General features: G+C 36.3%; 2 protein-coding genes across 3 annotated transcripts; both read right to left on the reverse strand.

Moving 5' to 3' along the window:
• Positions 1-1,672: 1,672 nt before the first annotated feature.
• Positions 1,673-6,194, reverse strand: LOC115437750 (zinc finger protein 260-like). Of its 2 annotated transcripts, none has more exons than XM_030161081.1 (5): positions 5,653-6,194; positions 3,730-3,829; positions 3,582-3,645; positions 3,270-3,498; positions 1,673-3,032 (listed from the first exon to the last, which is right to left on the reverse strand). In XM_030161081.1, exons 1-5 carry the CDS (start codon positions 6,058-6,060, stop codon positions 1,953-1,955), a joined length of 1,881 nt encoding a protein of 626 aa, XP_030016941.1. In that variant the 5' UTR covers positions 6,061-6,194; the 3' UTR covers positions 1,673-1,952. The 2 variants fall into 2 exon arrangements, with proteins under 2 accessions (XP_030016941.1, XP_030016940.1); XM_030161080.1 differs by having other exon boundaries at positions 3,264-3,498.
• A 1,320-nt stretch (positions 6,195-7,514) lies between these two features.
• On the reverse strand, positions 7,515-13,003 carry LOC115437749 (zinc finger protein 492-like). Its single transcript, XM_030161079.1, has 5 exons — positions 12,615-13,003; positions 10,191-10,245; positions 10,020-10,101; positions 9,673-9,862; positions 7,515-9,541 (listed from the first exon to the last, which is right to left on the reverse strand). Exons 1-5 carry the CDS (start codon positions 12,900-12,902, stop codon positions 8,219-8,221), a joined length of 1,938 nt encoding a protein of 645 aa, XP_030016939.1. The 5' UTR covers positions 12,903-13,003; the 3' UTR covers positions 7,515-8,218.
• Between the last annotated feature and the right edge of the window lie 357 nt (positions 13,004-13,360).

The following is a 13,360-nucleotide window of genomic DNA, read 5'->3' on the forward strand; positions in this document are numbered from 1 at the left end:
TATGTATATATTCTTATCTTAAAACACAATCCAGAAGTACAGAGGATGCCCACTGCCATCAGGCTCTATAATACAGTCACATGACTCATGGACTGACGGTTGTTTGTTATTAATTCATTTTTTTTTTTGCTTGCCTTACTTCTTGAACTGATGAAAAAAAAGTGAATATACCCCTGGGGATCAATAAAGTTTATATCTGTATCTGTAGAATATTCCTTTTTATACTCTTTAATAGTTAATCTGTCAAGTAACTAAAATATATTTTGTCACATAAATATATCAAAAACTAAATAAAATGATAACATGTAAAGAAATTGTAGTCTTGACACTGCAGACTCTGGAACATAACTCAGGGAACACATCTAGGTTTGTTGTTTTTGCAGGGTTGAAATGAGCATACATATTTATTTATCATTATCTTTTATGAAGAAAATACAAGGAATGTGTGTACAACCTTAAAAGACACACACAAACTGAACTAAATGAGTTCTAAATCTTAAAGTCACTATTTAATGTGACCGCTGTGACAAGAAGCAGCACAAACAGAAACATTCAACATGTGAAATCTGGTATAAAATATCAGAAAATTAATGCCATAAATCTCCTACTGTCTGAACAAAAAGGCTAATGACATATTAAATGCAAAAGGAGATCACACTAAATACTACCACTTTGGTTTATAGAAGCAGTTTCTTTCCCTGCAACTTGAGTTTTTGCTGTTGCACATACTTCATATATATCCAGATTGAATCTTAATACAGATGCTGACAAACACATATGTGTGGTCATTAGAACTTTAGTAAACAAACAAACCTAATGTTGACCTAAGACTTTTGCACAGTACTGTACATTAGCTTCATGTTGAGCTATTTTAGGATCTGTTATTTTAGTTCAAAACAACAACGTAAATATACTTTAACTTTATAAACTAACATCAGTAACACAGCTTGTAAAAAATACAAAAAACGTATCTGGCCTGTTTATCATTCTTTTGTTTTAAATGAACTTGTCATTCTTGTAAAATGTTGTACAATTTTTCACTACTTTTTCATACCCTAAACCAAACTCATTTTCTTCCGGGGGCCACATTCAGCCCAATTTAATCTGAAGTGGGCTGGACCAGTAAAATAATGGCATGATAGCCTATAAATAATGACAACCCCAAATTGTTGTAGTGCAAAAAATAACATTCAATTATGCCAGTATTATATTTACAAACTATCCAAACAAAAAGGATATGAATAACCAGAAAAAAAAGTAATTTGTTAAGAAATATAAGTACAATTTTATCAATATTATGCCTCGACTTATCATTCATACATGTGCATTACAGATCAGATCTACAAAGGCACAAAACATTTAGTAACAGGCAGAATATTGTTGAAATTCCACTTAATTTTCTTTAAACATTTCCGGTTCATATTTGTTCAGGTTATTCACATTTTATTGTACAAGGATAGTTTGTTCATGTAAACATTTTCATAATTTAATATTTTTTGCACTAAATCAAAGAGAAAAAATTGGTGTTGTCATTATTTATAGGTTATTATGATATTATTTTTGAGTTTGATGCCCTTACTTGCACTATGCAAATTCATACCACGGGCTAGACTGGAACCTTTGGTGGGCCGGTTTTGGCCCCTGGGCTGCATGTTTGACACCTGTGCCCTAAACTGATGTGTTTTACAAATATCTAAACATTCATGTTTTTTCTTTGTCTTCTTCTTCTACGCTTCCCTAAATTCTCGCCACTCTTATGGGATTTTCTAAACCTGTTTTTCTTTGTTTCTTCTTTTTCTGGGTCAAAGTCAGAGCTGTTTTTATAATCCTTTCCACTTTCTCACTAGTTCTGAGTCAAAGGATACATCACTGCCTGTCAGCTCTTCCTTCCTTCCATTCTTCATCGCTGCTATGCATTTTCTTTAAGCTCTTCCCTTTTTAATTTGGCAGATTTAATATGTGCTGCTTCCCTGCTTGGCTTCTTCCCTTGAGTGTTCTGCTGTGTCTCTCTTGGGCCTCCCTTTGGGTCTACCTGTCCGTCTTTTGTAATTTGTTGGCAAACCTGTTCTTTCATTGTTCACCTCTGCTTCTGTGTGCTGTTCCTTTACCACCTTATCAACCCCAGAGTCAACTCCTCTCTTGCAGTTATCCTGAGCGTCACCGGCATCACTTGACCTTTCATTTATCTTTTCCTTGTTACGCTGATGTCCATGATAACGTTGGACATGACTCTTCAAGCTAACATTGTGTGCAAAGCATTTGTCACAATGCTGACACTTGTACGGCCTCTCTCCTGTGTGCTGGCGCATGTGGGATTTTAAGTTGTTGCTCTGGCTGAAGCCACGCTGACACACTAGACACTTGTAGGGTTTCAATCCCGTGTGCACCACCGAATGTCTCCGCAGTTTATGTAAATCCTTAAATTCAATCCCACACACATCGCATTTTAATTCCTTTGAGCTTCTGTGATTTTCCAAGTGTCTGAAACGTTCTTTATTGGTAGCAAATGTCGCTGAACAATCAGGACATTTATAGGGGTCTTTTTTATCTTGGTGAATCTGCTCATGTGCAACTTTGTCGGCTTTCGTTTTAAAGGTAACGTAGCAGTATTTGCAATGATGTTCATAGGTTTCATCGTGTACCCTGCTATGATTCCTTAGAGAAATCTCACTAACACACCGTTTTCCACATATATTGCAGGAATAGGGCTTGATTTTGTGTTCGCATATGTGATGCTTTAAAATATTGTAAAAACGCCCACATTCTGTGCAGAGCTGATTAGCGTTCAAGCCACCAGTAGAAAGATGGCTGTCTTCCTCGATCCCACTTTCATCTTCCGTTTCCTCCTCTGATTCCCCTTTAAGCTTCTCAGCCAGTAAAATATCCTCCGGCTTCCACTCCTCGTCTGAACCTGGGCCTTCACCACCTTCCTCACCTTCCTCTTCTTCATCTGCGAGATCATGTTCTTTATTGCTTAAAGTGTGCATCTCAGAGATGACTGTTCTGCTGCAGTTGTCATCTGTTCGCAGCTTCTGGAAAGTGACACAAGAGCAAGAATGACAACTAAGTGTAGCACAATGTCTTTGAAAAAGAAAAGAAGCTGCAAGAGGAGACACAGTGGAATTTATTATCCCGTATGCACTGTCACCTTATGAGAATCCAGCTGATATAGAAAACAGAAGACAATCTTTATGAAAAAGACAAAATAATGAATACTAAGATCAGATTCTTAGGTTTTCAGACACTATATCGAATAACTGAACTCCTACTTTTTTGCCTCTTGTCCTGCGTTGATCTGTGATGCTGGGGTCCACTTGACTTTTCCACTCATTTCTATATTCACACTGAAGGCACGTCTGGATCAAAATAACGAGCATTCCTTCAATGATCTTCTCCATCTTAAGTGTGCGGTCGCATGATGGACATGTGCGGGGGAACAACTGGAGGAGGCAGTTTTCATTCACTACATACTTTCCTTTAATCTGGAGGAAAGGAGTTCTAAAAACAACCCAAACAGAGCACATTAGATAGGGGTTTAAAAGCCACAAATAAAGCAAAAATGTTGCAAGAGTGTAACCCACTTTTCCTTTTCTAGTTCAGTACTTATTGCTTCTTGTATCTTCTCAAATCTGGAAGTGTCAGCATCTAAAACAGGAGAACCCACTTGACACAGAGCACATCTTGAACCAGCTAAAGAGATTATTTTATTGTACAATGCTACTGTCTTACCTGCTAAAGTGTGGTTTGAGCTTTTGGGATCAGACTGCAGACATCTTCTCATTTCAGTTTTATCACACTGACAAGCAACCTCTGCAGTTTCCACAGACTCCTGCAGAAAATTATGACATGAATTGGAAAAAAAGCTGGCGTTAAAATGAAGCATCTTTGAGCTTCCCATCATTCACATATCGGAGCGCTGTGGAAAAAACAAGTTATGACTGCATGACAACAGGTTTATAACGCCAACTTGTACAGCACAGGTTCAAGTAGAGGAGCTACATCTGCTTGAACTAGTACTGTGCAAGTGGGCAACGTGAAAACATCAACTCACAGACCTAGTGCTGATGACAGGACTGTCATATCTACAGGATTCAAAAAAGTGTGAGTAAGATCTTTTATAAATACGTGAAAGTACAAATACCACACTATGAAATAGTACTATATAGTTAATAATTAATCAAAGGTGAGATTGTGGAGCCATCTTGTACTGCACAGGACATACTGCACTACTGTTTATTGTTAACAAGAAATAATAACAAAACTGAATTCTTGACAGTTTCAGCATCATACTTGGATGTGTTTCAAGCAGCATTATCTTGCAGACAATACTTGGCACTAATGCACTGTATCACAAAGGCATAGTGTCCAAAAACTTTTTTTCCCACCACTGTATTTCATCAGTGTTTATGTGTTAAAGCACAGTCTTAGTAATATTATAGTTAACCCTTTCATGCATAGTGGTCACTACAGTGGACAGCTATTCTACATCTGTTCTCTAAAATATTCATGGGTTTTGTTGTTTTAGTTCCATATGAGTCAACACAGTGGACGCGTATGCACCATCCCATACACTGACATTCATACCATTACTATAACTTTGCATTACCTGATAAACCTGATCTGCAGTGACATCTTTAAGTGTAAACCAATTGCTAATAAAAATTGAGAATATGATAAAATGTGAGAAAACATCAGATTAGCTGCATTAAAAATGTTTTGATTTTATAGTTTTCACACAGTATATCAATTTCTGATATTGCATTCCTTCCTTCAAAAATTAAACACATGGTGTCCAGCGGAGTGGACATTTTTGGAACTTCACAAAAGATTATGAAGGTAGATTTGCTTCTTTATTGCTTTCACCAAAAAATATATTTTCATTAAAAAAAAAAAAAATTCAATTTAAAAAAAAAAAATTCACTTCAAAGAAAAAGTGTTCAAATGCAATATTTTGGGTTGTAAATTTTTTTTTCATTCAAACTCTTTTTTTTTTTTTTTTAATTTAGTTTAGTTTAGTTTAGTTTATTTGAAAGGGGACAATGCAATTTCATAAAACACATGGTTACACATGGTTAAAAAAAAGCCAGAATTAGCCAGAAGGCTAGTTTTCATCTGTAGTCCCCTGGCCAAGTTTTAAAAAGGCAGTAAAAAAAACATTTACTGGAGAAAGACGTGGTTAGACACTTGATAGGGCACTAATGTAACAAACTGATTATTTATTTTTTTAGTTAAAGCAATAAAGAAACAAATCCACCTTCATTAAAAAAAAAACAAAAAAAACAAAAACTTATTAAAAAATTCAATTGCATTGTTTTTTCATGCCTAAAGAGAAATAAAAACACTCAGGATAAAATCTCGACTAAGGTTCTCATAATTCATGCATGAAAGGGTTAAATGAAGCTAGAGACTCACATTCCTAAACATCTGACTGGTGCTGCCCTGTTTTCTTTATTGGTTATGATATTAAATTTGCACAAAACAACATGGAGCAACTCGCTAAAACTGTGAACTTACTAAAAGAGGGAAGATGAGTCAGGAGGGGCTGAATCTTGAATAATGGCTGTGTCTGACATGTGGGATGTACATCACTATGTTGGGCATGTTGTGTAGAGTTGGAAGGGGGTTGTTGTGGATGTTTCAGAGAAGACCCACCCCATTCTGCAAGCTGTGCAGATGTGCATCTACTGAGTCTGGCACCGAACTGTGCAGATGTGCATCTACTGTCTCTGGTACTGGGTTGTCCAGATGTGCATCTTCTGATTCGGAATTTACAACCACTGGTGGCACCTGGAGGTCCAGATGTTTGCATGACTTCACACACACCAACGGGACTGCACTGGGCTTCAGCTGGACCGTACCAGACTTAGTGTACTTTTCAAAACAGTCGGTGTAAAAGTGTTCTGCACATACTGTGATGTCAGTCCAGGACTCTTCCTTGAGTCGTTGTCCGTTCACCTCCAAAAGGAACTGAACCCACTCCAGTCTCATCTCCGGATCTTCAGGTAGCTTAAATCGTTGAACACTGCGACGCCACGACTCACAACCGACAACAGAGCACATGTTGGTTATATTTTGTGTCCTGACAGCGTTATACACCGGTTAATATGCATGTAAACATCTCAGTTAGCTACCAGAGTTTCATTCCTCTCCATTGACAGGCTAACAGTTAGCTGTGTGTTTGCTAGCTGCCTCAGTGGGCGGGGTCATGGGCCGGGTTCGCACGTTCTATCATTAAAAGTGTCCCGGATGTAAAAATAAATCACACACTGAAAAAAAATAAATAAAATAAATAAATAAATAAATCACACACTAAAAACATCAGAATGTGTGTTGATTTTGCAAGATGAAGTTTATACTTAAAAATGCATAATTATAAAAAATGTCCTCTAGCTTTATGTGATTTATTGAATATTATTTATTAAGGACCCTTCAGGCCATTTTTGCACATTTTTTATTTTTTGATTTTTTTTTATCGTTGTGTTACAGCTTATGGTATGGATTTTGGCAGACTGTTTCATTTTGGACATATTTATATTTATTTATTTATTTATTTATAAAGGGCAAATGCATATTGATGAACATACACATGTAAATACACAAGATTACAGCCAAGGCTAATTTCCATCTTCTTCAGTCACTTAGCAGGTCAAATCTCTCTCTCTCTCTCTCTCTATCTATCTGACTGTTAGACTTTAATACCTCATATAACACAAAGTTGTTGAGGTCCTTATGAGGTACTCTCTCAGCTGCAATTAACTTGTATATCAGAGCTAGAGTCAACAAATACTCAGCTGAAGGTGGCATTTGCAATATAACCAAGAACAAGTTGACAAGCTTGTATACATTAAAAAACTTGTGTACTTTACCTGTGGGATTACTAGATTTAGTTCTATTCCCCCTGTTAGCCTAGATGGTGATCTTCAGGGACACTGGCATTGACTTGGCTTTTCCCATGTATGAACACAAAATGGGTATTTGTGGGAAAACAATTGAAAGAGGCAGTGTTCATTCACAATGTAGCCTACTTCCCTCAACATTTGTAAAAGTGCAGCTCTAAAATAAAAATATGAAAAAGTCTGAGATAGACGTTTTAAAAACATTTGATACTGCTCTGTGATAAGCATCTATGGGAGCTGCAAATTAAATTTACAGTTCACTATGAATGTGAATTTACTATATCTGTTAATCCAGAAAAAGGAAAAAAAAAAACTTCTTTTGAGGTGTAGTGGAGTACATATATATGAATATAAAATAGTATTACTTTCAGTAAAAGCATGTCAAATCTGTTCTTGGTACAGTACTCGGGTAAATGTGCTTCCAGTATATTCTACCACTGAAACACAGAAATACCTCTACAGAAACATTCAAGAAAAATGATCGTGAAAACGTGATCCTAATGTTTTTAATAACTACACTGGCCCTTGTTTCAGCAAAAAGCCTAAAAAATCAAGCCCCCTGATGTGGTCAGTGGTTCCATAAACACCATGACTTTTCTGTATTTTACAGTTATCCTATTTTTTGCTCTATAGATATTAGAGTTAATTAAGATAAAGTACAAGTAATTATAACACAAAGAAACGCTGACACATTGTTAAACGGTCTACACTTTATCCATATTAATACAACTATCATAAAATTATGTGGCAATTTTCCAATGTAGTCTAGATGGATCAAGACAAGCAAGAATTACCAATAAAAGGCAATAAAATGTGTACACGTTTTGTTGGTCATACTAAGTGCTGAAACAAGGAAAGCAGTCCAGTTTTGGAAGAGCTTCCACTTTTGTTCAAACAAATTCAATTTGTACCAAAATGTTTAATTACAGATGCACAGACACAGTAGCTGAAGAAATGTAAAAACATAACTATAGCAATATATTATTGGCCTTTTGGACTAACATCAGCTTTCAGCAAATACAATGACATTTCCCCTGATTGCAGTGACCACTGTTTGCCTGTTGTGTTATTATTAAAGGTTGTTTTATAAATATGTGTGATGACATTTGTGCTCATTCATAGATAACATGATAAAGAGCAGAAAGACTTTAAAATCAGTTATTTTTCCTATGATAAAGGCTTTCCTTGGCACAAATGGGAATAAACAATAACATTAATGTAACAAACAAACAAAAAAATATTTGTCAGCCATATACTTATTTTAAACCTCAACATCAGTATGGGCCTGGAGAATAACAATCAGTGCAACCATAGATTTAAATTTACACCTCTGGAGCCTTCCTTGGTCTTCCTCTGTGCCTCCCTGTGCCCAAACCTCTTTTCTGACTCTTTTTCCTCCTGTTTTTTGGATGAAAATCCGAGTCACTATCAGAGTTCTTTGGTCTTCGTCCTGATCTGCTTGTGCTCTTCTTCACAGTCTGGCTTGTCTCCTCCTCCTTCTCCTCCTCTACTGAGTGAAAGTCTGTGTCACTGTTTGTCAAATTGTTTTCACTTTCTTTATCGTCTCTCTGAGTTTTCTGGCACTTCTGTTTCTTGATTTTTTCAGTTGTAGAATCTGAACTCTGGCTTTCCGCATGAAACTCTTCACTGACATTCTCTGATGATGCCCTTTTGGGCCTTCCAATGGGTCTACCTGTGCTTCTTTTATATTTATTGAATTTCACTGTGACTTTTTTCTCTGTCTTTTGTTCATCTTGTTCTTCCTCTTGATTATCAAACCCAGAGTCTGTGCCTTTGTTGTTTCCATTCTTTTTAGTGCTGCTTTCACTCTTCTTACACTTCTTCGGTTCAAGGTCAGCACTCGAGGTGTGATAACGCTGGACATGACTCTTCAAGCTAACATTGTGTGTAAAGGATTTGTCACAATGTTGACACTTGAAAGGCCTCTCTCCTGTGTGCAGGCGCATGTGTGATTTAAGGTGGCCTGCCTGGTTGAAGCCACGTTGGCACACTGAACACTTGTAGGGTTTCTCTCCTGTGTGGACAGCCAAGTGTCTCTGAAGGTTAAGGGGCCACCGAAATTCAATCCCACAGATGTGACATTTTGTGTGCGTTTCTAAGTGGATGCTGCGTTCTTTTCTACTGGCAAATGTCTCCAAGCATTCACGGCATTTATAGGGCTTTCCTTCAGTTATGTGAACCTGCTCATGTTTCAGTTTGTCCGCCTTTGTTTTGAACGTAAGGGTGCAAAATTTACACCGAAACTCATAGTCTTCTTCATGGGTTCTACCATGAGTATTTAAAGCAGCCTCACTCACGCATCTTTTTCCACATATATTGCAGGGGAAGGGTTTAGTTATGTGCTCACATGTGTGAGGCCAGCGTTTGCTGAAAAACATCCCACAGTCTGTGCAGAGCTGCATGTTTTTGCGGAGAGAATGATCATTAACTTCGTCATCATCAATTTCAGAATACTCATAACACTTCTTATTAAGCAAATTCTTTCTTTTTGACCTCCAATCTTCATCTGAGTCATCTTCTGACGATTGGTCTGTTTCATCTATGGAATCACTTTCCTCTTCAATAACAGCATTGATCTCAGAGGTATCTGCAATAATGCTGTGATTTTCATCTGTTGGCTCTGTCTGTTAAAAGATATGATGCAAAAAAAAAGTGATATGAGTAAAAGTGACACCCATAAATCACATACTATGATTTGTAATATCAAAACAAATGTAAATATATATCAAGGAGTGTTTAAAGTTTTACGTCCTACCCGATGGGACTCCAGAGTTACATCCCTCCCTCCTGTCAGGTGTTGTTCCATTGTTGGGACACTGGCATTGACTTGACTCTTCCACTCATTTCTGTACTCACACTGAAGGCACTGCTGGTCCAGGATGATAAGTAACCCATGGCTGAACTTCTTCAACTGAAGTTTACCACCACATAACGGGCACTTGTGGCTGAAAAAGTGAAGGAGACATTTCTGATTCGCAACTTTTCTACTACTATTTTTCTTTCATCTGAAAACATGCAGCTCTGAAACAATTTTCATATTATGCTGTCACTCTGAAAAAACAATGTTGTAAGTTAAGAAAATAAAATATGAGGAAGCCTTACTTTTCTGACATCACAGACATAATTGAATCTGAAATATCGGCTGAACAGAAGACACCGCTCTGCACTGTGATTTCTTGGGCAGCTGAAAATGTAAGTTAAAGTAAATCAGTTACATACAAATGAACTGTAAACACTAAAACTGTTATCACTTTACAATAGAAGATGTCTTACCCTGTGAGGTTTGTCCTGACTCGTCATTAGAGGAAGATGAGGCTCCTCCGGTCTCCTGTGCACGGAAAAGTTGGCATAAAAATGAAGAAAAACCATATTAGAACTGCTGTTTGTTTACTAGTGTAAAGTATTTTGATACTGCTTTACTGTAGGTCTTCAAAGCAGTTTACATAAGAGAAAATAAATGGACAATGGCTCTCAGCTGCTAATTATCTACTGTGTTGTTACTGTGCATGTTTTATTTTTTGTTTATATTTTTCTTGTACTTGGTCTATTATTGTTTTATTTTTTGTCTGTTTTTGCTAAAATAATGAGGTGAAATTAATTTTATAAGCCCCATGGGGTTTTCTGATCTCACCTGCACAATCTGTTTCTTTGCTTGTCCGAATGTTTGATTTGTTGTTGTGTGCAAATAAATCTAATCAAATCAAATGTCCAACTAGTTGAACTATACTGTAATGTGCTTTAGATATTAATTAACAGATTTTTTGTTATCTTTGGAGAGTGTGGAAGAACTCCTTTCTACATGCTAGACCAGGGGTGTCAAACTCATTTTAGTTCAGGGGCCACATTCAGCCTAATATGATATGAAGTGGGCCGGACCAGTAAAATAATATAAGTAATAGGATAAGAACTTTTGAGTGTAAAAAGTAAATTCTGTTATGACAATATTTATTTCCACAAACTGTACTTGAACATAACATGAACAAATATGAACAAGCTAAAAATTCTTTAGTAAAATAAGTGCAATGTTAACAATATTATGCCTTAGTTTATCATTTATAAATGTGAATCACAACTTACAGATCACAGTGGATCTACAAATACACAAAACATCAAATAACAGGGAGAATATTGTTAAAATTCCACATACCTCTCTTAAGAGATTTCAGGTTATTCACCTTTTTTTTTTATTAATAAAAGGCTAGTTTGTAAATGTCAACATTTTTGTGCAATTTTACTTTTTTTTTTTTTTTTTACACTAAATCAATGAGAAACAATTACAGTTTTCATTATTTATAGGTTATTATGATAGTATTTTACTGGTCTGAAAAATCTTGAATTAAGCAAAAAAAAAAAAAAAAATCTTGAAATAAGCAAAAACAAAATAAAATCTTGAATTAAGCAAACAAAAAAATCTTGAATCAAGCAAAAAAAAAATCTTGAATAACGCAAAAAACATTTTGAATTAAGCAAAACAAATCTTGAATTAAGCAAAAAAAAAAAAAAATCTTGAATCAAGCAACAAAAAAGATCTTGAATTAAGCAAAAAAAATCTTGAATTAAAAATTAAGACATTTCAAATATTCATATTTTTTGTAAAAGACTAGTCTGTAAATGTAAACATTTTTGTGTAATTTTACTTTTTTTTTTAACGCTAAAACAATGAGACAAATTTACAGTTTTTATTATTTCTAGGTTTTTATGATGGTATTTTACTGGTCTTATCCACTTTAGACTGAAATGACCTAAAATGATTTTAACATCCTTGATTATTAACCCTTTCATGCATTAAGTATGAGAACCTTAGTCTAGATTTTTTTGTCTTTGGTGTTTTTATTCCTCCTTAGGCATGAAAAAAATAATGTGATCCGAGTTTTTTTTTTTCTTTTCATGGAGTTACAAAAATGTCCATGCATTTAATTTTTGAAGTATAGAAATGTGTTTAAAACCCAATATCAGAAAGTGATATGAAAACAATGACAGAAAAAACATTTTTAATGCTGCTAATCTGATGTTTTCTCATATTTTAACATATTCTAAAGCTAGTTATTACTCACTTCATTGAAATAATATGCAAAAAAACCAAAAAAAAACAAAACTCTTTTCGTCTTACAAATAACAATTGATTTACACTAAAACATGTCACTGCTAATCAGGTTTATCAAGAACAGCAAAGTTACAGTAATGGTATGAATGTCAGTGTATGAGATGATGCATAAGAGTCCACTGTATTGGCTGACATGGAACTAACACAACAAAACCCATGAATATACAAGGAAATAGCTTTGAATAACTGTCCACTGTAGTGACCAATATGCATGAAAGGGTTAATATCTTCAGTAATTTTTGCATTTCATAAATTCATCCCAGGGGCCAGATTGAACCCTTTGGCGGGCCGGATTTGGCCCCCGAGCCGCATGTTTGACACCTGTGTGCTAGACTGTCAGTATAAAAATATTTTTGTCTATATTATGGCAATTTAGTGCACACCTGAACACTTACATCACTGTGCAGAAAGACAACCTTATCCATCTGATACTACACATACAGATAGACATTCTTCTGGGTTTTCTCAGCTGACAGCCTCACATGCATGTAATAAATCACGTCTGACTAACTGATGATGAGGATGTGTGTTAGTTGTAAGGAGGGGGTTATTATTTATTTACTGTCTGTTATTACTGGGGAAGATGGACTCACCACGTCTGCTGGGCTCTGCACATTTGGCTCGGATTCGTTCAAGTCTGACTTAAGTGATGGGACAGCGCAAGGTTTTAGCTGCACGGCACCCTGGGTGGGTTTTCCAAAACAGTCCTCTTTAAAGTGTTCTCTACAGATGGTGATCTCAGTCCAGGAGGACTCCTTGAACCGCTGCTTATTAACTGTACCCAGAAACTCAACCCACTCCAGCCTCTTCTCAGGATCATCCGGCAGTTTAAAACGCTCCACACTGCGTCGCCAAGAATCACATCCAAAAACTGAGCACATCCCTACTGGATAGTGTTAGTTTAATCACCACAAATAATGTAAAATGTCATGTTTGAGCCACAATCAAACAGCAGCGGTAAGCTAACTGTTAGCTACTGATGCTACGGCAGCGGTGACAGCTGGTGGGCGTGGTCTTAGGAAAAGGTGCGTTCGGTTTTGTAACGGTCCCATCCCGGTAATTTTGCGCTCCTCGGATACGATATCCCACCTTGGCTTTTCTTGTTTTATGGGATAATTATGGACTATTGTTAAAGACATAGCTGTTTGCTGAGATAGGAATGAATCAAATTGATGGGAAAGTCAGTAGTTTTCAACCGGCTGGTTCAACGTCTGGTGCTGCGAGTACAGTGGTGCAAACGCATACCACTCACTGGTTTTCTGATAATAATACTAAATGTAGATACACGGTCAGAAATACAGCAGTAGGTGGCGCTGCCTAGCCAGACTACCAACCATTT

Source organism: Sphaeramia orbicularis, chromosome 17 (assembly GCF_902148855.1).
Source record: "Sphaeramia orbicularis chromosome 17, fSphaOr1.1, whole genome shotgun sequence".
Classification (NCBI taxonomy): Eukaryota; Metazoa; Chordata; class Actinopteri; order Kurtiformes; family Apogonidae; genus Sphaeramia; species Sphaeramia orbicularis.

What these genes read in the sequence shown, in the direction of transcription:
- LOC115437750 (XM_030161080.1), bottom strand. Translation starts at nt 6,060, where the DNA reads ATGTGCTCTGTTGTCGGTTGTGAGTCGTGGCGTCGCAGTGTTCAACGA. An exon ending in TGCACAGCTTGCAGAATGGG is followed by an intron (nt 3,830 to 5,652) that starts GTGGGTCTTCTC and finishes AATTTTCTGCAG; the next exon opens with GAGTCTGTGGAAACTGCAGA. An exon ending in CTCAAACCACACTTTAGCAG is followed by an intron (nt 3,646 to 3,729) that starts GTAAGACAGTAG and finishes CTCCTGTTTTAG; the next exon opens with ATGCTGACACTTCCAGATTT.
- LOC115437749 (XM_030161079.1), bottom strand. Translation starts at nt 12,902, where the DNA reads ATGTGCTCAGTTTTTGGATGTGATTCTTGGCGACGCAGTGTGGAGCGT. An exon ending in TGCAGAGCCCAGCAGACGTG is followed by an intron (nt 10,246 to 12,614) that starts GTGAGTCCATCT and finishes TTCCGTGCACAG; the next exon opens with GAGACCGGAGGAGCCTCATC. An exon ending in TAACTCTGGAGTCCCATCGG is followed by an intron (nt 9,542 to 9,672) that starts GTAGGACGTAAA and finishes ATCTTTTAACAG; the next exon opens with ACAGAGCCAACAGATGAAAA.